Source organism: Plectropomus leopardus, chromosome 24 (assembly GCF_008729295.1).
Source record: "Plectropomus leopardus isolate mb chromosome 24, YSFRI_Pleo_2.0, whole genome shotgun sequence".
Lineage (NCBI taxonomy): Eukaryota > Metazoa > Chordata > Actinopteri > Perciformes > Serranidae > Plectropomus > Plectropomus leopardus.
The window spans coordinates 9,224,629-9,251,452 of NC_056486.1; the positions used below are offsets into that span (position 1 = coordinate 9,224,629).

The window sequence follows — 26,824 nt, forward strand, 5'->3', positions numbered from 1 at the left end:
ATTTTAGCTTACTCAACACAGGAGCTGCTGGTCTACTGCTGCTTGAATCAGTTAGACAGTTTGTGTTACTGTGTGACTTTAGGGAATCCAAACTAACTGTTTTAAACAACAAAGTCGCACAATAACACAAACTGTCTAACTGATTCAAGCAGCAGTAGACCAGCAGCTCCTGTGTTCAGTGATGTTAAATCTGTGCTTTTCTCAATGAAGTCTGGCTTTGAAGAGAGCAATATAATGGCTTAATTTTCCCATTGGAAAGCATTGTCTGACATTAAGATAAAGCAGTGAAAATATTCTAAATATAGTGTACACTTTGATTTGTATTTTTTTTTAGGTGTCTAAAATGTGTTTTGTTGCTACACCAATCCACAGCTGTACATTGCTGAGCTTCCATGGACTCCAGCCTGCGTCTCCAAACTGGGAATGCGCTGACTGACATTTGCTGCATGTGATACACAGACTATAGATAAGTGCCTCATACAGCCCCACTTTAAAAAAAATGAACTATCCCTTTAAGGACAGATGCAAAGACAAATGAGAAAGGATGAAAGAAAAGAATTCGGGGAGAGAATAGACAGGGAAGGGAAATAGAAGAAGAAGAAGAAGAGAATGAAGCCCAGCTGTTTTTCTGGATATGACTACGCTGGTCAGTTTCCTTTCTCAGAGACATGAATAATCCAAATCATATGTTCTTCTATTGTCTTTGACCTCAGAGGAAGGAGGGAGAAGTCAGTCTCCACTGTTTAATCCACTTTTAAACAACCGGGAAGAACGTTACACAATTCATCCACTTTGAGACTTTTTCTGTTTAGTCTGTTTAAAGCGAACACAGGCTGGATCTATCAGCGCAATTATGGCCATTTATTTCTCCAGAATTAATAATCCTAGATGGGTGTTTTTTGTATTGTTCACTGACAAAGCACTTTGTCCAGCCGGGGGAAAAAAATGATGACATCAATGGCAGCTTTGGTGAAAAGGGTTTTGTAATGATCGTCGATTCTATTCACACAGTCGCAGCGAGTCGGGGAAATGTTATTTTGATGTCTCGGTTTTGTGTCTCCAGGTTTCTGTCGCTTTTGTCAAAAAAAAAAGTTGCATAATTATCTCCCTCGCAGTACGTTTCTCCCGCTTTTACACCAAGCGTTACAGTGTCAACACAGAAGCACACTGGACATCCCCTGCTGTAGTGCTGCGGAGACGAATGGCTCAGCTGTTGATAAGCAGTGTGTCAAGCAGTTTCTCACAGCCCAAGGCGTGCAGGGCAGGAGGAGGCCGAGGGAAGAAAAAATACAGCGTCTTTTTTCCTCTCCACGGAGGATTTTATAGGGATGGGTTTCTTTTTTACACTTGCCTGGAGGGGCTGAGGCCTTGGCCTGCCCTCTAACACACACACCCACTCAATCTGCCTTCATCCTGTATGTATGAGTGTGTGCATGAGAGAGAGTCAGCGAGCGTGGGTGGGGAAGAAGGCGTCTGCGTGTGAGTAACTGTGCAAGCATGTAGGGTAGTATTAGTTTGTAAGACAAGCCGCCATCCAACCATCTATCCATCCATCCATGTCGCCTCCTTGTGATAACCCCCATTAGAGAAAAAGGGGATCACACCAACATTTAATTATGCATAACCTCGAACACTAATGCAGGGATACTCAACTTCTTTGCTTGGGGGGGCCACTCTAGCAAAATGCCTGGAGGCCAGGGGCCAGTCACAGCAGCCCCGTACATGCTTCTAGGATTTGAGCATGTTGGGTTTTAGGATACTTCTTGGATTTTAGGAAGTTTCTTAGATTTTAGGAGAATTTCAGGATTTTAGGACATTTCTGAGATTTTTAGCACATTTAGGATTTCAAGGCATTTTTAGGATTTCAGGGCATTTTAGGATTTAAGGAAATTACTCAGATTTTAAGATGTTTCAAGGATTTTGGGCATTTCACAAATTTTAGGTCATTTCTCAAATTTTAGGACATTTCTCTGAATTTAGGACATTTCTTGGATTTTCAGATGTTTCCAGGATTTCTGGTCATTTCCAGTATGTAAGGGTACTTATAGGATTTCAGGACATTTCTAGGATTTTTGGCATTTTGCACATTTTAGGTGCTTTCCAGGACTTTAGGACATTTCGAGGATTTTTAGACATTTCTCAGATTTTAGAACATTTGTACGATTTTAGGACATTAAGTGCTTAGCTAGGTCGGGGTGCAGGGATCCTCAACTGGCACTTTTTTTTGATGAACAAGCTTTATTTTGATGCTGTTTTGGCACCTTATGTACACTAAATGTAAAAAAAAAAAAACTATTCCCAGTGTGAATAACTTTGTATTGTGAATTGGAAAATGTTTGGAGGGTGACCAAGCACCCTATCTGGGGCCACATTTGGTCCGCGTTCCGCAAGTTGGGTATCACAGATGTGCTTGCCCCTTTGTGTTTCATAGAAGATGCATTTTCCTTCAGGGCTCAGAAAGAGCAGCAGAAATAAGTGGAAACAGCCAAAGTACAGCTCGATATTCCTCCTCTCTCCGTCCTACGCTATGCTTTTTACCCAGATTGATCCGAGCCCTGTAGCACCGTTATGGGTTGCTTCCTTTTTTTGCCTGTATGATTAGACACGGCAGTGTGAGCGAGCAGAGAGTAGATTTTTGCATGTTTTCACGGGCCTCGGCGAGGTTGGGGGCCGGCCGCAGGGCTGCAGAGGTGGAGGGCTCAACATCTCGGTCAAGGCTGGAAATCTGCGTGACAGCTGGGATTACAGAGACAGCAGTAGAGCAAAGCGGAGCTGTGTGTTACCTTAAAGAGCAACATGGTGTAGACTGCTGATCGTGGAAAAGAAGAAAATATATGATAGCATGGTCATAAAGATAAATGGACATATGTTTTCAGCACTTAAAAACACATGCACGTACACTCTTAAGCATGAAACCTGTCGGTGTAAGAGCGCTCATGAGCCATCATATCCCCCCTTGGGCACTTTAGGCCCGTATAAAACCCAGAAAAGTGCTTGGTCAGCTCAAGCATAGGGTCTAATATCCCCGGCCAGCTGGTGAGTATCCCTCAGTGGGTTCAAACAGTCAGTCCTCGGACGATGTAACGCAGCCAAACCGCCGTTCTACTGCAGCAATCAAATCGGCAGCCTTATGCAGGCGCTCCGCGTCTGAGGTGGCACTTTAATTCAGGATTTCATTTCAGGGGGAGTCCGGCTGCGTGCCAAATAGCTCTTACCTCCAGGTTGCCAGCCGATTGATGTGAACTAAATGTAATAAAGGCTAGATGAAATATCAGGCCCATATCTCTAATGCAATCTGCCATCACCAAGCCCCAGGATGCTACCTAGTGATATACCAGGAGCTGAGGAGGAGGAGGAGGAGGAGGAGGAGAAGGAGACGACTCTCTCTCTCCTTTTACTGTTTCTCTCCGGCTCCCTTCCTCTCTCGCTTCATCTCCCTCCCTTTCTCTTGATCCATCTCTTTCCTTCCCTTTGTTCCTCCATTTTCCCTCTCCTCTCGCCCGAGGATGTTTTATTTTTACACACTTGAATTAAACATTGAAACAATCTCACACACACACACACACACACACACACACACACGCACGCCATAAAGCTGTAGTCATTCTGGAAGATCCATTTCTTCCACTATTGTGGTTTTTATTTTCTCACTTTTATTTGGTTATTTGTTATTGACTGCAGCCTGCGGTGGGAAGATTTCATGAAATAACTTTATAACTTCACACACACACAAACACACACAGAGCTGTAAATCCCCTCTGCCTGTGACATGCCACTGAGAAGCGTCACCAGCAACTCTCTTGTGCGCATGATATCACCCTCTTACTAATACCCAAAGGGGGCACAGAGAGGTGTGGGATCAATGTGTGTATTCCGCTTGTAATGGGAAATCGATAGGTGATCAGGAATGGCCACAGGCAGAGGGAGAAGGAGATGAAGAGGAAGAGGTGGAGGAGGAGGAGGGTGATGGTGAAAAGATGAAAGGAGAGACAGATGAGTTGCCAGAGGTCATGACTAAAGGGAGTTGTTCAGGTTCAGATTCGTCAATATCTGGCACTTGGCCTGCGTTTAGGACGAGATCACGGTCATCAGCGTGCAGTGGTCAGGGCTATTACAGTTGTCAGTGGTGTAATGATGATGTAATAAGTAAGAGGTATGATTAAATTAAAAAAAAATGTGTTATACATTTAAAATGCTCTTGCAGCCTCTGAGACATTTAGATAGATAATTTTGGGTGGTTTCCGCCTCACTGCTCTGTATAAAAGCTATGACTGTGGAACAGGATGCCAGAGTTGTCTCGCCTTTGTGCCGCCACAGGAGGTAGTAACAGTGCCAAATCAACATCTGTGTAAAGGGACAGCTGGCAGGATGGGACGGGTGAGACTGGTGTTTGGTGGTTTTGATGACGTGTTATATGTGGTTATACTGCCAGGAGATTTAAAAAGCAACTAGCAGCTAACTTGACGAAGAACAGCGGCCAAAAATGTCCTCAAATAGGGAAAGCACTGAGATCCAGGGGCTCCTTAACCTCTGAGCAGAGGACAAAATTACACACCATAGATGTAGATGATTATTATTGCCGTGTAATGTCATTGTTATTATTTAGAAAGCAGTATTTCCTATAGAGTTAGAAGCTATCCAAGGAAAACTTTTGTTGGTTTTAATCTTATGTATGTGTTTGTCCCTTTATCATCATTCTGTGTCCCCTCTCTAATTTCAGGTGTTTTTTTCTGGTCTGTGAACGCATCACAGGCAGAGCTCTCTATGAGGTTTTTTTTTTTCTGACACGCGTGGTGGATGATTGACCTGTCGATCCGGTCAGAGCTGATTAGATCAGATTGATGGATGAGAAAGCAAAGCAAAGCAAAGCAAGCTAAAAGCAAAGTTTTAGACCAAGTTTTAGACTGCTGAGGAGAAAGAGCACTCATGGGGAACTCCGCTTATGCTATGCTCCCACTAAAAATGCTAAATTTATAGACAGGACACAGAATGATACAAGGGGAAACACATGCAGAAGAAGAAAAAAAAGTTTGCTATAATCTTGCCTTTTGTGAAGGTCTTCAGTTCAAACAAATGTAAGCAAAGTGAGACTGTAGGATCTAAAATGTGTCTGAGTAAAGTGCAAGGAAAGCGAGAAAAATGTCCATCACAAATCCACGTTGATAGCGGTCGATTAAAATGCATCCAGCACGGGGCGGCGGGGTCGCGGCTTCAGCTCAGACAGCAGTTACAGTCTGATGTTTCAGATCGATGTCCGCACTAGAAGGTCTGGGGCCGAGCCCAGACTGCCTGTGGTCAGCGGTTTGCCCTCAGTCAGGTGTAAGTATGAGCGTGTGATGGACAGCAGAGGAGGGAGGTGAGGCGCGAGGAGATGAGGAGACAGGGAGGGGGAGGAGTGCTATTTGTTTTTTGGGGCTAGATTGAAGATGGCAGGCCCTGTGGATCTGCAGGGATTTTGCTCGCAGCATCTAGTTAATATTTCAGAGGCACTTATGGTTTATTAGAGTCCCCATCGCGGGCAGGAGGAGTGGGTGGTAGTGTAGATGCTCGTGTGTCTCCTCCGCCTTACTTAATTCGTGCCTCTGTACATCTTTGAGAAGGAGAAGAAAGATCTTCGTTGTTTACCAGATCCAGATCTTGTTGTGCTCCCAGAGTGGAAAACAAGGGGAAAAGAAACACACACACAATGGAGCAGAGCAAGTCAGGGCCTCAAGTGTGTGAGCGCAGCCAAGTTTGGTTTGCTGATGTACAGCTGTTGCTCTTTTATAGGCGTAAACAAAATAAATCAGATGAGTGTGACGCGCCCACAGCAAATTATGTGTTAATCTTTTGTGTAATTTCTCCCACTGAATGCTTTATGTATTTATGTAGGCATTTAAATTAAATGAAACACAAGATCCCAAGCTGCTTCTTTTGAGCACTAAATGAGAAGTGGTGATTTCACAAGATAAAAATAAGAAATATTACAGATTCCTAGAATAAGAATACTTATAAATAGAGAAAGACCTATAAATATTTATACAGACCAGGGATACTCAACCGGCTTTGCTTGGGGGCCACTTTTGCAAAATGCTAGGAGGCCAGGGGCCAGTTGCAGCAGCCCCACGTGTGTTTTTAGGATTTAAGGACATTTCTAGGATTTTTGGACATTTCTTAGGATTTAAGGACATCGGATTTTTGGATGTTTCTAGGGTTTTTGGATGTTTCTAGGATTTTAGGACATTTTTGGATTTTAGAACATTTCTTGGATTTTAGGATGATTCTAGGGTTTAAGGTACATTTTCAGATATTAGGACTTTTCCTTTTGTATACTAAAAGTCCAAAAACAATTCCCATGTGCATCACTTAAATCTTCATGTGAATTAGAAAATGGTTTGGGGGCCAACTGGCACCCTATCAGGGGTCCAGATTTTGCCTACAGGCTGTAAGTTGAGTGTCACTGGTATATACATATTACCGTTATGCTTCTTTGTGGTGAGGTGCCAGTGCCTGCAGGGAGTGTCCCCCGTCCCCGACAAACAGCAAAGGTGTGAAAGGCAATTAGTTGTTTTGGCGGAGTGATATATGAGAGCAGAGGAAGAGGAGACATGTCTGGACTGGTGCAGAATTACCGGCCCTTAAGGGTTTTTAGTTTCCTTAACCCCTCTCCCTCTGCTCCAGCTATTCTCTGGGGGAACAATGGGGGTGGGGGGGGGGGGCTGTAATGATTCCTGAACCCAGACAGACTGCCAGACAGACAGAAAGCTGGGGATGGGGAATAGACGGTGTCAGACATAGGCGGGGTTGGGATCAAAACATGCACCCTAATGGAATCTAGATTTTGGATGAGAGGCTGAGTCTGTGAGGGGTATGTGAAGCTAATGTGAGTCTTCTGTGTGTGCGCATGTGCGAATGATTTATGTCGCGGAATGCGCTCAAGTGTGTGTTTTGAGAGAGACAGACAGCGGGGCTCTCACACGTCAGGGCCTCATGCATGTATTCATCAGAGCCTGGGGAGAGGCTGAGCGAACAGGTCAATAATCACATCTGAGGAACACTCACTCACTGACGCTAATCCACGACAGGAGAGAGCGAGACAGAGAGAGAGACAGTGAGAGAAAGGATAGAGACCCACTCCAAAATCAATTAAAACCTAATTAGGCTCTCAGCTCTTTCGCGGGCCTTTTATCCTTGGTGTTGGCGATACGGCGCTGAGTGTGTACGCGCACGTCTGTGTTTGTCCGTATCTGCCGGTGTCTGTCTATCCACGCGTGTATGTGTGCATTTGTTGGCACATTCTCGAGTGTGTGTTTTCCCTAAGCATGTGTCAGTTACAGCCCTAAGCAGGCGTACTTAGGGATAGCCGTGGCTCTTTACAGGCTCACCGTGGGAGCTTGCAGCTAAAGCCTTCACGATCGCCTCTGTAATGCAGGATTACAACCAAGACATGTATAAGAGAATTGGACAACGGCTCCTGTACTCACCAGCACAAGTGCTCTTCAGGCCTACTTGGTGCAGATTTGCTTCAGTCCCAAACATCACACACTGCAACTTTTAAAAATAAAGGTGCCAACTAGAATCATATAGAGTCCTTCTTCTTATATGGGGACAAGCCGAACCTTTTTATAAAGTTTTTATGGAACCTTTTTTTAAAGTTCCTCCTGGAACTCTTTCTGCCCCTTTTTTCTGCAAATGAGCAAGTTTTTCAACTGGTTCTGTTCAGGAAACGTTTGTGCTATCTAGCACTCAAAACATTTCCACCAATTTTGAGTGGCATCACTGTAAACAAGGACGCTTCATCAGTAGAAGGTGTTGTACAATCCACCATGGAAGTAACTATAGTGGCAAGATGGCAGATCATTTGTTTTGGACCAACAATTAATTAGACCACATGCTCTTATTTTGCAATGATTCCTCATTTAACCTCTCTCAGAGTTGTAGTATTTGTCGAGGAGATTGGTGTACTATTAGGTAGAGGGGTATGTCACAGAGGAGGAAGCGGAGGTACTCTCTTACATATTCCAATTAAAATTAACACAATTAAAATTAATTGATTAATGGGGCTCCAGATACGTCTACATACAATAATATAATTTAAAACATGGGTAAAAATGTAAATGTTTGAGGATCTTTTAACCCCCATGCTATCAGCAATCCTTGAAGAACTCTTTCTTCCGAACTGGGTGATTTAGATGACAAGGGTTCTTAATGGATCCGACCGGTTCTTCAAAAAAGGGTTTTTCAGAAGCAGATGGTTCTTGGTGCAACCTCATCCCTTCAGAGAGAACCCTTTTGGACCCCTTATTTCTAAGAGTGTGGGACACTAAAACTTCTTATCAATAATCACGGCACAAAGTCGTATTGTAAGGATTGTAAGGATTGCTTAGAGAGGAATGACATCTGTGTTTGAATAATTCACATATGTTCTTCCATGCTGGTGCACAGATATAATATGAATTGGTGAAAGAGCTTTACAGGGATGTAGAGTTGCACTTCCAGACAGCTGAGGGACACGAGGGAGAAAGAAGAGCCAGCCTTAAAGCAGCAGAGGCAGATAGATGCTGACTTTTAGTCAAAATTTCTGCATCCTACAGCTTCCATTAGACCCTCATCACACCCATGACTAGCAAACTGGTCTCAGTGTGAAAAATTGGTGAAATGGACGACTCCCTCCACATTGTCCCACACTTGCACAGTGCCAACAATGTTGTGGTGACATTACAGTCTCATTGCAGCATTTTCGCACTTTGATCCTCACCTGTACATGTGTCAGTCTGACCCAGATTAAAGTGGCTGGGATTATCCCTCCATCAGCAGTCTGAGCTTGAATGCTCTGTATAGGAATCAAAACACTGCAGGAATGAGATAGCCAAAAAAGAAGCTTACTCACTCCACTTAATCCACATTTTATTCCAAGCCGCAGCACAAAAGCAGCCTCAGTGCTTCGATGCTATAAAGGAACACTGATTGGTACCTCTCGGCTTTACTGAAGACTTTTTTGGGGGAAGTAGTGAGACAAAGCAGTTTAGAGTATTAGCAAGATGCTGTGCTTAAAAAGTGTCTGAAAACCCGGAGACGTCTGTGATGCTTTTTTTCAGCATCAAAGAACCCATCACAGTAATTAGCGAGACAACAGCGGCCCTGTTGTCTTTCTGACGGCTTCGTCATATGAACTAATTGAGACGAGTGTGTTAGTATGTCTGTGTGATGGGAGGGCGTCCTCGGTGTAGCTGCAGGGCTCCTGTGGCGATGCAGTTAGTTACGCAGGGAATCACAATAAGGGGTGAAGACACACTCTGTAGTACTGCAGAGAGAGAGAGAGAGAGAGAGAGAAAAGCAGGAATAATGTTATGGAAAGCTAAATTACAAGGAGATTTAGTACAGTAGAAATACAATAACACGCATATTTAGCCAAAAATTCATACACACAAACACATGCTTACAGAAAGAGGTAGAAAAGTGAAGATTACCTTTTAGTATGATTGCCTGTTTAAGAAGAATTTTCCTTAAAACAGCACTTAAGCACTGAGAGAGTAACAAACAGAAATTAAGGAGTTTTCCACACCTTCCAATATTGTCACAACCCCAAATTATTACCTTAAACCTGATGGTTCTCTGTCAGCTCGCAGGCATGGACTGGTCCTGACTTAATCATATCAACACAGCGATGGTATCAATTACTGGATGTAATGCACAGGAGGACTGTGTTTTATAGTAAATGACAGTTTTCATCGTGCAGTACTCAGTGGGCGTCTGAGGCCTCAAAATGTTGTCAAGTTAATCAAGGAATGCAAACTTTCTGTGGAAACAGCATCTAGATCACATGCAGGGCTGCAACAAACAGTGTAATAGTCAGGAAAATACTCTGATAGTGATGCAAGGGTGCTTTAACTTGGAGATAAAACAAGCAGCAAATAACCTTCTATCTTCTAACTGGGCTTCACTGGAGTGTAGAGTCTCTCCTTTCCCTCTTACTCTGTACTTTTTATGGCTGCCTTTATTTGACCTGACTCCTTTTTGATGCTTTTTAGACACTCTGTCTGCATATTTACATTTAAAGTATGAGCAGATTCCCAGTGTGCATCATTTTATTTTCATTGTGAATTAGAAAAATGGTCAGCAGGTCACCCAGCACCCTGTGGTGGGCCTGTGGGCTGTAGATTGAGTTTTTTTATACCATAGAACCAGAACTATTAAATTCATCATTAAATGTCATTATGTTTGTGGTCACTCACATTTTCAGCATCTGTTAAAATTTGAGAAAACTTTCATTTTTTGCCATGCTTCAGTGTTCACCCCTCTTTGTGACTGTGTGCTGCTGCATGCTCATAATAACATTGGAGGAATGACACGCAGGGCTCTGAGCTAATTCTGGATCAGCCAGGTGGGCTCTCTGTCTCTCACACACACTCATAAACACACACACACACTCAGTGACCTGACAGTGAAGAATTTGCTTTTATCGTTCAGGGTCAGTTGGCTAGTCAAAAGTCATAATGAGCTGAGAGCTCAAGCATGTGGAAGCTAAAAAGTGAGTTGTCTTTGCATATATTTACTCTAATTTCTCTCTCAGCTCAACCCCAGTGCTGCTGAAGGCAGGCAAGCAAGCAAAACTTTATTTATGTAGCACATTTCATTCCAGGTGGAAGCACAATGTGCTGCACAAACTGAGAAGTACAAGTTGCAGGCACAAAATAAAGCCTTAACCAGCCATGACAACAGATCAAATCCACTGAAAATAAAAATAAAAAACTCATAAAATAATAACTAAGAAGAAGATGAAACCAACTAAAAGATACAAAGACATGTGAGTCAGAATTGATCTTAAAAAATGTAACTAAATAAAATAAAAATACTAAAAGTAGGCCATTAAAAGAGGATAATACACGTTAATTGAAATAAATTAAAGGACTAAAAATAAAATAACATAAAATAAGATAAATAGACCAATAACAGATGATAGAGAGATGATTTTACATATGAGTAAAAACAAAAAAATAAGACCTAACAAACTTATCGAAAATGAGACTTTTCTAAAAATAAATAAATAAACCAGTGAAAGTAAAAACACACCTAAGTTAAAGGTCCTCACCTTTTCTCCCCTCAAGCCCTCACCTCTTTAGTTTTTCATGAGCTCTACTGTCTATTTTTACACTTCTATTAATGAATCCATCCAGCTGTCTGTTTGCAGCATCTTCATCTTCACCCTCAGTCTGCAGCCACTCGTTCGAGTATATTTGAATCCTCTTTCCTGTGATCTAAGATTTGGGGATTGCTCGCCCCAAGCAGATGTAAAAGGAGTTTGTTGTCCCGAGCAACAGTGGTTTGCAGGAGCTAAATTTATTGAATGCAGCTGAGGGGAAAGGTGGAGGAGCTCTGACTCCGAGCCAAGTCTGTGGCAGATATATTTCCTCGTGTCTTCATGTTGTGTTCCTGAATACTCCACTCAGACACCATGTGCTCTGTCCTGAGGCTGAACTCTGATGGTAAATAGGTCCACACCTGTCTGTTTTTTATTAGCTTAGCTTGTTACATAACCCCATAACTATCTCTCTATGTTTATCCCCCTCCACCGCTCTCTTTTATCTCTTTATGTCTCTTAATTCCTTCCTGCTGCATTAAGCTCAGTGTAAACTCAGTGTTGAGATTGTTTTCTGAAGGTTGCTTTAGGGAAAACATTTTAAAGCAATAATGTTTGTTTCATCAGGTACGACTTCATCGAGATCCGCGATGGGGCATCAGACAACGCTGACGTTCTGGGTCGACACTGCAGCAACATCGCCCCGGCGCCGATCATCTCATCCGGGCCGTCCCTCCAGATCAGATTCGTGTCAGACTATGCACACCAGGGGGCGGGCTTTTCTCTGCGCTACGAGATCTTCAAAACAGGTGAGGGACCGGACCTGAAACATGAACGGCATTTTAGAATAAGACAGATGTGTGTGATTGGTCGACAAAGTTTGGTATGTGATGCTAACTGGCTTTTTGATTTATGCAAAACTATTGCATAATTTAAAAAGTAATCAGATTAACAATATGATTGATATGTGAATTGTTGTTTTATAGTATTTGAAACCTAAGCAAATGATGAGGAAGGCAATGAAAAGTTATGGGGAAATGGTAAAAAATTAGCAAAGAAAAAGTTGTAAAAAGTGCAAGAAAAAAACAAAAATAAAAAATAAAGAAAATAACTACGGAAATGACCTAAAAATGTGCTTCAAATAATACTAATCTTGCAAAAGAATTTTAATCAATATTTAATTGTGATAACTATAAATATAGGTTTTTGGACATTACCTAAATCAAATTCATTTGCTGAAGTTTCAAAGGTTCAAGGGTGTCTGACTGCAACACAAAAATGTATGTTTGTCCAGGTGTTTTTTTTTTTTGTAAAACAATCACAATCAAATCTGACGGCGAAATGAATATTGATATTTACCATACCCTCAGATTTCCCGTCCATTCTGTCGCACTAAAGTCTAAGCCCGCCCACTTTTTAGCAGTCTAATCAAATATGAAAGATTAGATTTAAATCCTTCCTATATCTGTACACTGCTCAAATATTTTGTTTCACTGGGAAAAACATCACAGCACAAAACTTCCGAATCACAGGAAATTCAGGTATCGACTCGGGTCACTTGGAACCTTGACTGAGATAGTATGAAAGAAAGTACCAGGTACAGGGTGCTATCTCCAGCTTCCGCTGATGGGAACCCAAAAGAGAACGGTTCCAAGCGAGTCAAGCCGTGCCGTGGAAATGACACAATAGTGAAATTTTGTCTGCATTGTAAAAATATGCAACATGAATCAAACATGAATCAGCTGCTATCCTTTGTATTCCAAACTGCACATCAGCATAATGTAAAACTGAAACTAGATTATAATAAAACAAAGTGTTAGAAGGTCAGAACAGTCAAGAAATGCTCTGCACACTCTGATCTCTGCTGAATATCTAACACACACATTTCCAGCTACATTAAGCCTTAAATCTTATTTTCTTTTAAATTATTGGAATATTTTACCAAAAAAGAGTTCAACTTCAATGTTTTGCAGACATTCTCCTTGTCACACAGGACTTTAAAGCCTGAGTTTCAACACTGCACACCGCTGATTGGTCAAAGAAAGTCTTCAGTAGATTTGTCACCTGTGCAACACAGGACTTTGTGCACAAACCCACTATTTTTAAATAGCGAGGCTATGGTCCATAGTTACTTTTTTTTAATTATTATTAACATGACCCAGAACTGAACCCTTTGGAACCTGGGTCAACATCACTTTTGTTGTGCTGCATTCAGATGTCTTTTGCAAGCAGTGAAACCCCCAGGACCTGAGAAAATTGGTTAAATCTCCCTTGAAAAAATGGGAAAAGGGCAATGAGCAACTTGGCAAGAAATGTCCCATAAATTGCAAAAAATTAGTGAAAGGTCACGAGAAATAACTTAAAAATTAGCCGTAGGGGGGATTTTGAGATACTATCCAAACGTGTATATATATATGTTTTTGATTCTTATAATGACAAATTTAATATTAAATATTACAAATATATAAAATAAAATTATGCAACAGAAATGATATATTCTGTGGTAATTTTCTTTCAGTTTTTTTCCCTTTTTTAACTGATTTTTTGCACTTATGTTCAGGTAATTTTCATGAAACTTTTTACTAATGTTTTGCTATTTTTGGGCACTTTCTCATTAAGTTGCTCATTGCCTTCTTCCTATGTTTTTGAAATAAATCAAACCAATTTGCTCATGTTTCAAAGGGTTAAAAAATATGGCAGCCTGCAAAGTTACGCCGTGGTCAACTGACAATGTTTGGTAGCTGACAAAAGAAACCAGCCAGAGGCCACACTGTGTTTGTGTTGTGTTGAAGACGATGTCACAGTCTTTTCACAGGGTGTTGTGTGACGATCAGCTTAGAATCAGGTGTAAATGAGTTCCATCTGCAGTGGAAAACAATTTCAAGAAAAGTCGCAGAAGTAGAGTCCAGTGTCACCATGCAGTGGAAATGTGGCATTAATGTTGGAGCTGCAGCGTCTCTGTGTCTGTCACCACAGTCTGCCAGGGTCCAATGGTCATTGCATACAATTTATCTCAAAGTCTTTAAGTATTTCTGACCTTTGTGGGAAACACAAGTTTCAACTTTTCCACACTCTGAACCAAACACGAGGCTCCGCTGTACATTAATACTTAACTTAATGATTTTGTCTTTGCCCCGTGTTAATGGCCCGAAACCTGTGATCGTTCACCCCAACACTCTTACAACAATTTACATCAGCAGAGGCACCCGTGCATATAAACAAAAGTTAAAGAGAGAGGAGGAGAAAAACTATTTTCAAGCCGCCTGGAAGCATGTGAGGAATGCTCGCTTAATTGGAGCAGGATCCGCTTCCTCTGGGAGACGAGGGGTGGGGGATGTTGTTGGTGTGTGAGGAGGTGGTGGTGGGATGATGGAGAGAGCTCCAAGGCAACTTGGAGTTGGACTTAAGGTTAAAGGTTTATGGGTAGAGGTGGAGGCGAGGAGATTGATGGGGATGAGTGTGTGTGCTGAAATGGAATTTTCTCCAGGTCCTGGACAAGGTGAAGTGCTCATTGCAGGTGAGGTTGTAGCAGGGAGTGTATTTGTTTTGGTGGTTGTGTGTGTGTGTGTGTGTGTGTGTGTGTGTGTGTGCGCGCGCGCGTGCGTGTGTGCGTGTGTGTGTGTGTGGTAGTAGTAGTAGTAGAGGTGAAATAGTCAGACAGCCTTGAGGGAGCTAAAAGATTTATGCTTACGTGAGGGACCAGCTGATTGTCTTAACAGCATGTGCTCTACAGCTGGCCAATTTTCATTTAAAGGGACAGTTCAGACTTTTTGAAGTGGGGTTGTATAAGGTACTTATCATAGTCAGTTTATTAAAGACAGCAGATGTCAGTTGGCATGCTCCTAGTTTGGAGAAGCGGGCTGCAGTCTGACATGGAAGCAAAGCAATGTAATGCTATGGATGCAACAAAACATATTTTAGTCACCTAAAAAAATCATATCAGTTTAAGTGTACACTATATTTAGAATATTTACTATACTATACTATATTTACTATACTATACCTTAATGTCAGACAGTGATTTCCGTCAGGAAAATTAAGCTGTTATATAACTCTCATCAATGTCAGACTCCATTGAGAAAAACAGTGATTTAATATCACTATTTTTTGTGCTGTTGTGTGACTTTGGTGTTTAGCCCCTTGAAACCTGTGCAGATTGGCTTGAATTTTTTCCCCTGTTATATTATATGATTAAGATAATTTTAAATAATCATTTTTGGACATTTTCCCTTGCACATCCCTCCTCCCCTGCAGGTAATTTTCAGATAATTCCCTCGTCACCTTTGACTTTTTTTTTCCAATGTGCAGGACATTTCTCGTTGTGTTGCTCATTATGTTTTTTCTGTGTTTCTGAAAGAAATCAAATCAATTTTCTCAGGTTTCAGAGGTTTAAATGCCACAGAAAAGGTCGTCTGAATGCAGCACTAGAAAATGGATATTGATTCAGGTGATGAAGAGTCAAAAGTGTTAGTTTGGATTCACCAAAGCCACACTTTAACTGCACACACATTACTGTTTTTGTCAATGGAGTGTGGTGGCTTCTACGAGAGTGTAGATGGGTAACTGAAGTAATAAACGGCTTTCCTATTAGAATGGGCTGTCTGATGGAAACTTAAAGCAGTAAACATATTCTCAATATAGTGTACACTTGAACTGACAATGATTTTTTTAGAGTTAGGACTTTTTTTAGGTGACAAAAAATTTGTTTTGTTGCTGACGCCCATCTACAGCAGTACATTGCTTAGCTTCCATGTCAGACTCCAGCCTGCTTCTCCGAACTTGAAGTGTGCTGACTGACATCTACTGTTTGTAACATATTCACTATGGATAAGTACCCCATACAACCCCCCTTTAAAAAATCTGCACTATCCCTTTACATTCAGATCATTGGGTCTTAAAATGTATTTTCATTGAAAAATAAAAACTTAAGAGTGTTTCAATGGAAAGCTGTTGAAGAAAAGTAAGAGTCAGGGTTTATGGAGCACAAAAAAATCAGCATTCATCTTACAGGGAGAGCACTGAGTTATCACCTCCTACCTTTGAAAAAATATCTCCGCTTTTATGTCAAATGAATGTGACCCAGATTTGACGTTCAGCTCCGTTACCAAGGCCACCAGCTCGAACCCCGACAATGTAATAGCGTAGATTGCATCTGTTTCACACACACACACACACACACACACACACACACAGGGATGAATTGAAGGCTGGTGGATGGGGGATGCGGTTGCCATGGCTTTAACAAGATCCTGGTATAAATTCAGGGGGCATAAGAGATTGTGTCACTGTATGAGCACATGTAGGTGTCTGCTCGCTGCGTGTGTGGGTGGTTCCACTCAGCTTGTTGTGTGAGATTCTGTCTGTCTGTATGTATGTGGAGGCGGAATGATCCATGCACGTGTATGTGTGTATATGTGTGTGTGAGAGAGACAGACAAACAGAGACAGACACGATGGGGAAATGATTGGGGCGAGGGGAGATAGGCCGGCGACACAGCAGTGAGTCAGAGAGTGAAAATGTATTCAGGATGCGTGATTGAGGCCATGTGTTAATTACGGCGTTTCTAGCGCCTGCACGCTCTCTCATCATCGCTGTTTGTCTCACCGTGGCAGGCCCAGGCCACGGGTTTCCACTAAACACAGCTTACAACTTCTGATGGGAGCGCAGAGATTTCGGCTGAGATGTGTTTATTTAACCGAGTGGAAGTAATTGCACCACCATTACTTTTACCCTCGTGAATGGATTTTAGCAGCATTTTTGTCTACCTGTAATTTCTGAGCAGCTTTGGAAGAAAGTACTTATACTGGTTTTATTTAACTGTATTTTACTATGTTTAAAGGGACAATTCACCCCAAAAATATCTTCCCTCTTACCTATAGTTCAAGTTTTTAATCTAGTTTTGGTGTGCGTTGCAGAGTTTTGGAGATATTGGCCGTAGAGATGTCCGCCTTCACTCCAATATAAAAAGAACTAGATGGCACTTGTGCCAAAAAAATACATTTGTAACACTCAACAGAAATGACTCTTTCCAGAAATCATGATCTTGTTACTCAAGATAATCTAGAGACCTTGTGTGCAGTTTCATGCAGGAACTTTGTTCTTTCAACACCCGCCAACTGTATCACAGTGTGGAAGGAAGTGTGCATCTACTGCTAGCTCACCTAGCAGTGAGCTGGCTGATGTTTAACATATCTATCTACAACGGTTTATCGGGTATCTTACTAGTTTGCGCCCCACAAATGAAGTACTGAAAGTAAAGTTATGTACTGACCATTAAGTTACAGAGGTTATTTTAGGAAAAGAAACATGGTGACATCATCTGTACACACTCTTTGCTGAGAATGAAACGTACAAACAATGCACAAGAAAAACCTGTGTTACAGCTCAGCCGAGGAGGGTGTTATAAATGTTTACATCTTGAGCTTTTATAAGCATGAGCCTCTCATCCAGGAGTAGATGCACTATTCCTTCTGTGCAGTGATTTGGTTGGTGGGTGTAGTTCCAAAGAAAAAATAGTTCTTACATGATATCATACCAATTGTTGCATGATACATTGTGCACTAACTAACTCAGTGTTGCAAGGTTTAGTTAGTGTGATACGGTTGGCGGGTGTAGTTTGGTAGAAAAAAAAATAGTTCCTACATGAAACTGCACACAACAAGGTCTATGGATTATTTTAAATAACTGGCTCATGATTTCTGGAAAGAGACAATGCTGCTATTGAGCTTTTCAAATGTATTTTTTGGTGTTTTAAACACAATAAATCAAGTGCCATCTAGTTCCAGTAAATTTGAGAGAAGGCAGACAGCCGATATCTCCAACACTCTGCTACTCACATCAAAACAAAGCAGCCTGATAAATAGCACTACAGCTAAGAGGAAAAATATGTAGGTTTGATTTTGTGGTAAACTGCCCTTTAAAGGGAAGCTGTATGAAATCCTAGATTGCAGCGACATGGAATATCTTTGGTGCAGTGTGTTTGTGGGTGCGTATGTGTTTTTAAAGGGTGCGTCCTGGAAGAGATAGACATCTCAGCACAAAGCTGGGAGATGTGTGTGTGTGTGTGTGTGTGTGTGTGTGTGTGTGTGTGTGTGCGTGTGCGTGCATGTGCGCACGTGCACGTAAGTGTTGAGCTTCCTGACTATATCAAACAGACAGTACAGTTTACAGTCCCAGCTGACCCCACCACGTTGTGTCTGGAAGTTAGACAGTGAGTGTCTGGTTTTGGTTGTATGTTTTTGTGTGTGTGTGTGTGTTTGTGTGTGTGTGTGAGAGAGAGAGAGAGGCATATCTTGGCCTGTTTTCTGTACTATGAACTAATGATACTGCCGCTTGTTTTTGTTTTGTTCATTCAACCCTGTTACATAAGCAGTGACTGTTACAACTCTAGGGGGTTTTGGATTGGACAAGCAATCTGTTTGTGACAACGTGTGCATACGTGGGTGTGTGTATGTGGGTGTGTGTGTGTGCGGGTGTGTGTGTTACAGTGCAGTGAGAGCTAATTATTTCCAGCAAGGAGGAGCAGGAGTCGACCTTTGACTGTACATCCATCCTGATAACCCTCCATCCTTTCGTGAACCTCCTGAGGGGAGCTGGGGTGAGCGTTTGCCCCAAAACAACATCCATCCACCTATGACCAACCCCCCCCACACACACACACCCACACACACACACACACACACACACACGTATGCCTTAACCCTTCTGTACAGTGAAACTCCCCCCCCCCCCCCCCATTATTGTTGTGGCCTACTTTGCTCCTACTCATGCGTGCTTAACCCTTTATTCAACCCCCCAGCCCCCCATCCCTCCCTCATAGACTTTCACTTACACACAGTCATGCGCAGCTGACGCTGTTACCACGGCTACAGGGGGAAGACTTGCCAGTAAAGCCCCCTTTCTCCCAGTTCCCCAAAGCCCACCACTAGCACGACGGGGGCAGATAACGTCAGCCAATCCCGAGTTAAGACACAACGGGTATCACCCCAGGGCGTTGGGTCCCCTGCATGACCGCTGCATCTGTGGGGTCGCGGCGGGAGCGCAGCCCAAGGCAGGACCCCCGACCAAGTGCGAGTCACAACATTGGCCCTGTGTGTATTTCTGACGCCATCGCAGTGATTGGATGTCAACCCGCCCTGCGTCAGTCAGTCATAGCTGTTACTATATAGCTAATTGCCATGTGGTGTTTATTCCCAAAACACCCGATTCATCCCAATGCTGAAATTAGACTAAAGTAATTAACTGGCAAAGGTAAATTAAATTCATGAATAAATAAACTGGATGAGTGTGACGAGTGTTGATCAGTAATGAAGTGAACGTGTCTGAAAATGAAATAATAAGGCGTGATCAGCCGGGGCATGAATAGGGAAATGGAGAAATGTGCAAACACTTTGATCACAAGCAGCGGGAGGCTTTTTTTGGGCATTTGCTCAACATTAAAAAAACTTGATGATGGCATTCCACATAACGGAGGCGTCAGTGTGATACGTGACTCAGAAGGAGCATTCCATTCTATATAAAGCCACCTCAGCTTCTCCGAGTCCATAAATGTGTTGAGCCGTGCCACGCCAACAACGCTGTCTTTTCTTGGGTCTTGTTCGCAATATTGTTGTTGTTGTTGTTGTTGTTGTTGTTGTTGTTATTGTGGATTTTTTGTGTCCCAACCCCCGCTGTGTGGCACGCCCCTTCCGCCACACATACACACACCCTGACTCTGGAGAGATTTTCTTCAATGAAATGTTGCTCCAGCAGTGTTACATGAGAGAGGAGCAGATGCACGTCAGACCGAGACAGGCAGGTAGAGAGCAGAGGTTTTGATGTGCGGCAGACACTCTGCGCCCTCAGCAAGAGCTGCACGGCGAGGACAGGACGAGCGAGACGACGCCAGACTAGAGTTAAAAGAGTGAATGAACACAGACTCGGCGTGTCGCTGCCGAGAAGACAGGGAATGAAGGAAAGGAAGAGAGGAGGTGGAGGAGGAGAGGGGGTTGCCCTGACACAACATGTGGAGCAGCTACTACATCAGGCACTCATGTGCAAGAGTCTAGTGCTTTCTACCCAGCAACCCGCCCCCGCCCCCGCCTCACACTCACACATACACACTCACACCATGACCTCCCAGTCTTTGCCAGCAGACAGCTCTTGCCAAATGGCAGCTCATGGTGCGATGCAAGCACCAACCGGTGCCCTGCAGAAGGCAAGCATGTGCGAGTGTGTGTGTGTAAGACATGGGTCGAGAGTTGATGGAGGGAGGTAGTAACAAGGACTTGTTTTTGGCGTGTGCATACACTGTGAACTAATGAATGAAAAGAGAAGGTACTCATGCATACACTGCAAAGGCTGCACACGCGAACGCATGAACATATTCTTACAGCGTTGGCACGTGGCAGAGCTGAGTGTGTGAAGCAGCAACTGTGTGTAAAGCACACAGGAGCGGTGTGTTCGGAGGCGATGGAGTCAAGCTGTGCTGAGATTGAAGTTTTTCGGCAGTAGGACTCCAGTCTGCTGCACTGTGACCCAGTAAGAAACAAGGCCAGTGTGTTACTGGGTCTCACACATGCTGCGAAGCCATCACACACACCTTCAGACACACACAAAGACTCATGCAGAGAGACAAACACGCCAGCAGCAAAAAATACACATGTGAGGAGTTTAATAAAAGGTAGACACAATAAAAGGCATGCACAAACATGCTTTCACAGAGCTCATACATTCTGCATTTTCTGTTTCACTGTTAGCATATTACACACACATGCACCTTACTATTTTAAAGGGGTTGTTCTGCTTTTTGAAATGCGGTCTTATAGACTACTATACATAGTCAGTGTATTACATCCAGTAGATGTCAGTCAGAATGCCCCCAGTTTGGAAAAAACAGGCTGGAGTGCTGAAACCAAAGCTAAGAGATTTCCCCCCCCCCCCCCAAAAAAAAAGTATTAGTCTAAGCCACCAGACTTCATTGACAAGAACAGTCACTTGACACAGACACTTTGATCAGTTAGTTCATTTGTGTTATTGTGTGACTTTTGTGAAAATGAACTAACTCTTCTAAAATGCCAAAGTCACACAAAAACACAAACCGAGGCAGCATTAGACCAGCAGCTCCTGTGTTGCGATGATCACTGTTGTTCTTTATGGAGTCTGGCTTTAAAGAGAGATCACGGTCTAAAATTAGGATAAAATGCTACGAATATTTTATATGTAGCATATACTGAAACTGATATTGATTTTAGAAATTAATTTAGGTGGCTAGAATATGTTTTTATACATCCACAGCAGTGGGGCTCTAGCCTGTTTCTCACATCCTGACTGACATCTACAGTATGTAATACACTGCCTATGGATAAGTAGTCCATACAACCCCACTTCAATCAATCGGAACTGTCCCTTTAAAGCAGTAAGATGCATGCAGCTGTAATGTGCTTACAGTGAAACATTAAATGAACTATGCAGTATGTATGAGCCATATGTGAGTGTGTGTCTTTGCATGATTTTTATTGCCTTTCATTAAGCTCCTCACTGTTCCTTTAATGGATTCATAGCATTTATTCCAATTTATGCAGTTCAGTCAGTAGCTGTAGACACACACACACACACACACACACAAAAACACTCTTTCCACAGAGAGGTGAGGTCAGTAGTTGAGGGGATGTGGAGATATCGCCGGTAGCTTGCTGTAAATTACTGTCATATTTCAACACGCCTGCTGCTGTGTGTGTATGTGTGTAGGCAGCCAGGCTCCTGGCATGACGGCAGATGATCCAAGGGTGTTTTTGATGCTGCAGCGTGCGTGGGAGTTGACACAAGAGGTTGAGTGCCGCTTTTAACATGTGGGGGAAGATTGTGTCAACATCTTCGGCAACAACATACGCTCATGTATGCAAAATAGATCGATAGACCGACAGGTACATGCATGGGCGTCGTAAAAACATTAGCGCATACATGAGTCAAGGAAAATTTGTGAGACAAACGGTGTTAAAATAGAGAAAATAAAAGCAGGAGAAAAACAGAGGCTGCTGGGAAAAACAAAGTGAGAGAGACACAGACAGGCTGTTTCTCGGTGCTGATTGGGGTCAGTTCTCTGCCATTAACCAAGTGTAGACAGGGGAGGGCCGGAGCAGCCAGTCGACCCCTCAGCTTTTATAGGGCTGCCTGATAATAAGGACTGGTGCCATGGAGGAATGCTGCAGAACGAACGCGCTGTCAACATGTCTGTGCTCCTTAAACACTGCTTTTTACAAATATGTATCTGGTTATCAAACGCAACCTGGCACTTCTCTGAGACTGTGCAGTGCTGCACACTTTCCCAGGTTTTGAAATCCACCAGAAAGCTTCTCCCCTGAGTCTCTTCAACCTGGCCTCCCTATCTGCTTTCCAGCACTTTCAATGATAGGAAAATACTACAGGAACTTTTCCTTCTGCTAGTTTTGAGTCGTGAGAGTCTTGGTGAAAGGGAATAATAATGAAATGTGTCTTCTATTAGCTGTAATTGGAGACAAGCAGTGTCCATTGCAAGTGCTCTTATAAATAGCCACAAGAAGAGGAGTGATTTAAGTGGCATCAGTTGGTTTAGAAAGGACACAACCGCAGGCATTTCTGACATGTGCAGTTAAAGGGATAGTTCTGATTTTTTCATGTAGGGTTGTACAGACTACTTATCTAACTTATTAGTTTAAGTGTACGCTATATTAAGAGTATTTTCACTGCTTTATCCAATGTTAAACAGTGAATTTCAACTGAAAAATTAAGCCTTTTTACTGCTCTTTCCAAAGCCAAATTCCATTAAGAAAAACAGTGATTTAAGCTAGCTAAATACAGGAGCTGCTGGTCAACTGCTGCATGAATCAGTTTGTTAGTTTGTGTTATTGCGTGACTCTGGTGTTTGACAGGGTTAGTTTGGATTTACCGAAGTCATGCAATAACACAAACTAACTTATTGATCAAGGCAGTCGGTGACCAGAAGCTCATGTGTACAGTGAGCTAAGATTACTGTTTTCTCAATAGAGTCTGGTGGCTTTGAAGAAAGTATAGAAACTGAAGCTGTTTACTGCTTCCAAGATGAAACAGGCTGTCAGACATTAAGGTAAAGAAATGGAAAATACTCTCAGTGCTGCTTACACTTTAACTGATATAAATTCTTTTAAGGTATGACTTTTTTCAGGCAGTTGAAATGTGTTTTGTTGCTGGCCCCCATCAATAGCAGTACATTGTTTAGCATGTGTTGGACTCCAACTTGACTCTCCAAATTAGAGGCATTCTAACTGACATCTATGTTATACAGTACGTTGAAGATGGTTAAATGCCTCATACAACCCCACTTTGAAAGATCTGTAGTGTATCTATAAACAAGGACACAATGAAAACCCTGCAGTCTTATCTCAAGAAGATATTTGCCTCCTGTTAAGCATAAAAATAGCTAGATGCAGAAAGGATACAATTAAACACACCTGCTGTTTATAGCCTGTATGTAAAGATAGAAATGTCTGAGGTGAGAGAGAATAAACCGGAAATACCCAGGGTTTGTGAATGAGACTCTGTGTGACATTTGTGTGAAGTCCCCTGTATATTTAGTGTGTGTGTGCATGTGCTGGACCGTCTCCCATCCTCATTGATGTGCCGGTCCATAAACACTCGGCCGTGACTCAGGCTCCCCAGCGGGGCCACGGAGCAGTGGCTGATGGGTAGATGATCTGAGCCACACAGCTGCCGCCGCTCAAGGTGAGCCGCCCAGGGCGCATAAATCTGCATGGGTAATGAGCAGCCGCCGCAATGGGCCCACTTAGAACCATTACACAACGTTTGTGGTGTGTGTGTGAGAGAGTGTGTGCAAGGAAGAATGGGAGGTTAGAGAATATTTGTTTAGGACAGAGCAGGGGTCGGTCTGGTCCCCTCTTTAGCCTTGCATATTATGAAAGGTAAAAGGATGGGGTCTTTTGAGGGCACAATAAAGCCATCAAAAATCGATTTTTTTCCCACATATTTATTATTTTTGAACACGAAAGTGGTTGAAGATATCGGTGTGTTGTGTCAAGTACGGAGAAATTGGTGGCACACGACTGACAAACAGAGCTATTAGCCTGCTCATCTTGCACGCCGCAGTGTTAGATATGCCCACTTGAGCATTTACTCACTGTGTATTTTCTCCTCCATCGGTGATCATAAACTGTGTTTGTGTGTTTCACCACCACATATTCCAGCTCGCTGTCAGTGATGAACGACTCTCTGAAACACCCTCTGCAAGTCAGATGAGATATCCGAGCGTGATCGATTGCTCACGCCCATATCTTCCCCTAATATGACCGATTGTTTAAATATCCTTGTATCCGCACAGGGTCGGAATTCTGCTTCCGCAACTTCACCAGCTCGTCCGGCATGATCGAGTCCCCGGGCTTCCCGGATAAGTACCCGCACAATCTGGAGTGCTCCTACATGATCATCGCCCCACCCCACATGGATATCACCCTCACGTTCCTGACCTTTGACCTGGAGAACGATCCCCTGCTGGTGGGAGAGGGGGACTGCAAGTACGACTGGCTGGACGTGTGGGACGGCCTGCCGCAAGGTGGGTGCGCACAAATTACACTGACTCAGCACAACAAATCATTTCATTTATTAAAAGGATAGTTCCATTTTTTCTAATTCTGGTTATATGAGGTACTTAAATGTAGTCAGTGTATTATATACAGCAGATATCAGTCAGCACGCCCCCAGTTTGGAGAAGCAGGCTGGAGTCCAACACGCTAACTAAGCAATGTACTTCTGTGGATGAGGGTCAGCAACAAAACATATTTTAGCTACCCTAAGTCCCAACTAAATAATTCTATAACAGATAAAGTAGACACTATATTGAGAGTATTTTTACTGATTTATTTTAATTTTTGTAAGGAAACTGGATCTGTCTTCAAAGCCGAACTCCATTGACAAAAAGAGTCATTTTAGTTAATTGAAGACTCCAGCTGCTGGTCTATTGCTGCTCTGAGCAGTTAGTTAACGCTTTGAAACTATAGCAAATTAGATTGATTTCATTCAAAAACATAGAAAAGGGTCATGAGAAACTAAGCAAAAGATGACCCAAAAATGAGCAACATCATTTGAAAAAAAAGAAAAAATTGAAAGGGAAAAATAAATAAATTGATAATAATAATAATTAAAATAATAATAGACAGTTTTCCACAGTGTTTTGATAATTTTCCCGTAATTTTCTTCTTTTTTTTACCCATTACTAAGTTCTTGCATTATGCAGGACATTTCTTGCCAAATTGCTGATTGATGTTGTATTTGAAGAGGCATCGTTTTTCCTTTGGAAATCAGTGAGAATACTCTCAATGTACTTTAATGATATTGTTTGTTTTAGGTGGTTAAAATACATTTTGTTGTGGACCCACGTCAGACCCTAGTTTGTTTCTCCTAATTGGGGGTGTGGCAACTGACATCTAATGTATGTAATACACTGAATAAATAAATAAATACCTCATATAACCCCACTTATAAAAAATGAACCATCACTTTTAATGTACAGGGACACACATAAGTAGAAAATATTTCTGGGGACTCTTTACATCCACATTCAGAAAAGACTCCCCTACACTCCCACACAGAAATTTGCATCCCAGTCTTGAATTTCCTGTGCAGCCTTTGATGTAAGCAGCCTCGCCTTACATTTCTTCACATTCCTTAGAGGAAACATTATTTCACACGGGGAGCCGAAAGTGCCTGGACACCCCTAAGGAGCAGCCCTTTCCCATGCCCCTCTTCCCTCGCCATAATAACACCCTTCATCACCCCCTTCCTATCCTCCCTGTCCTCCCTCCTTATCACCTAGCGCTTCCTTCCTCCCCCCGGCGAGTGAGAGTGATGGCTACGATGAGTATCTGTTTGCATCCAATAGGAGGTGCTGGGTGTTGCGAGATCAGGAAGTGGTGAGGAAAAAACATTTGAGGATAGCATCAAGGGTTTTGATAGTGACCGCCGTAGGGTAATGTTGATGAAAAGCACATTAGCAGTGGCGAGCGGTTCACTTCCCACTTCTCTCTTGCTGACTTTTTTTTTTTTTTTTTTTGAAATATGAAGCAGAGAACTGAGGATTTGCTCTAATTATTCTATTTTCAGTTGCTAAAAAGGGATCCGAGTGGATTTAAAATTCCAATTATAGCCTTGAATTTGGGAGCTTTGATAACTGAAAACAATTTATACCATTCAAAGTTGAGAATTAGGAGGAAATTAAAGTGTAACCCAGTTCCAGTGCGCCGAGTCCTCAGGCGTGAAAAGAGGGACGGGAGACAAGACAGGAAGGGTGAAGAATTTGGTGTCTGGTGAGGGAGCTACTCTTGAGACTATTGTAATCCTCGCTGGTGTGAGTCTGTGTATGTGTGTGTGTGTGTGTATGTGCAGCTGATCCCAGTGCAGCTTGCATTAAGGCGGGGATTCCAGTCCCCCTGCTGGGCCCTGGCTGAGACACACATGGCAGATGGAGGGATGGACAGGAGAGAAAAGGGAGCGAGAGGAATGATGGGAGGAAGAAATGTGGGGGAAGCATGCTGCGACTCATTAGACAACACTTACTTAAGCAGCATGGCCACTGCAAACCTGCATTCCTTTTCCTATTTTACAGGGAAAGGACGCCCCTAAAGACGCTGCAGGACAAAATGTTTCACATTTTTTCTTGTAGCATCTCATAGAAAATACAGCCCAGCTGGTCTCTAACATTATTAGATGTTTATATGCAGTTGGCTTAAGGGTCAAGTGACCAAGATTCAGTGTCAAGAT

General features: G+C 42.6%; 1 protein-coding gene across 1 annotated transcript in view; it reads left to right on the plus strand.

The window, feature by feature from the left end:
* Nucleotides 1-26,824, plus strand: part of nrp2a (neuropilin 2a) — an 87,116-nt gene that overhangs the window by 14,589 nt on the left and 45,703 nt on the right. The window contains exons 3-4 of the mRNA XM_042512909.1: nt 11,687-11,868; nt 24,390-24,620. Of these exons, the coding sequence (XP_042368843.1) occupies nt 11,687-11,868; nt 24,390-24,620 (413 nt within the window). The remainder of the gene's footprint in view (nt 1-11,686; nt 11,869-24,389; nt 24,621-26,824) is intronic.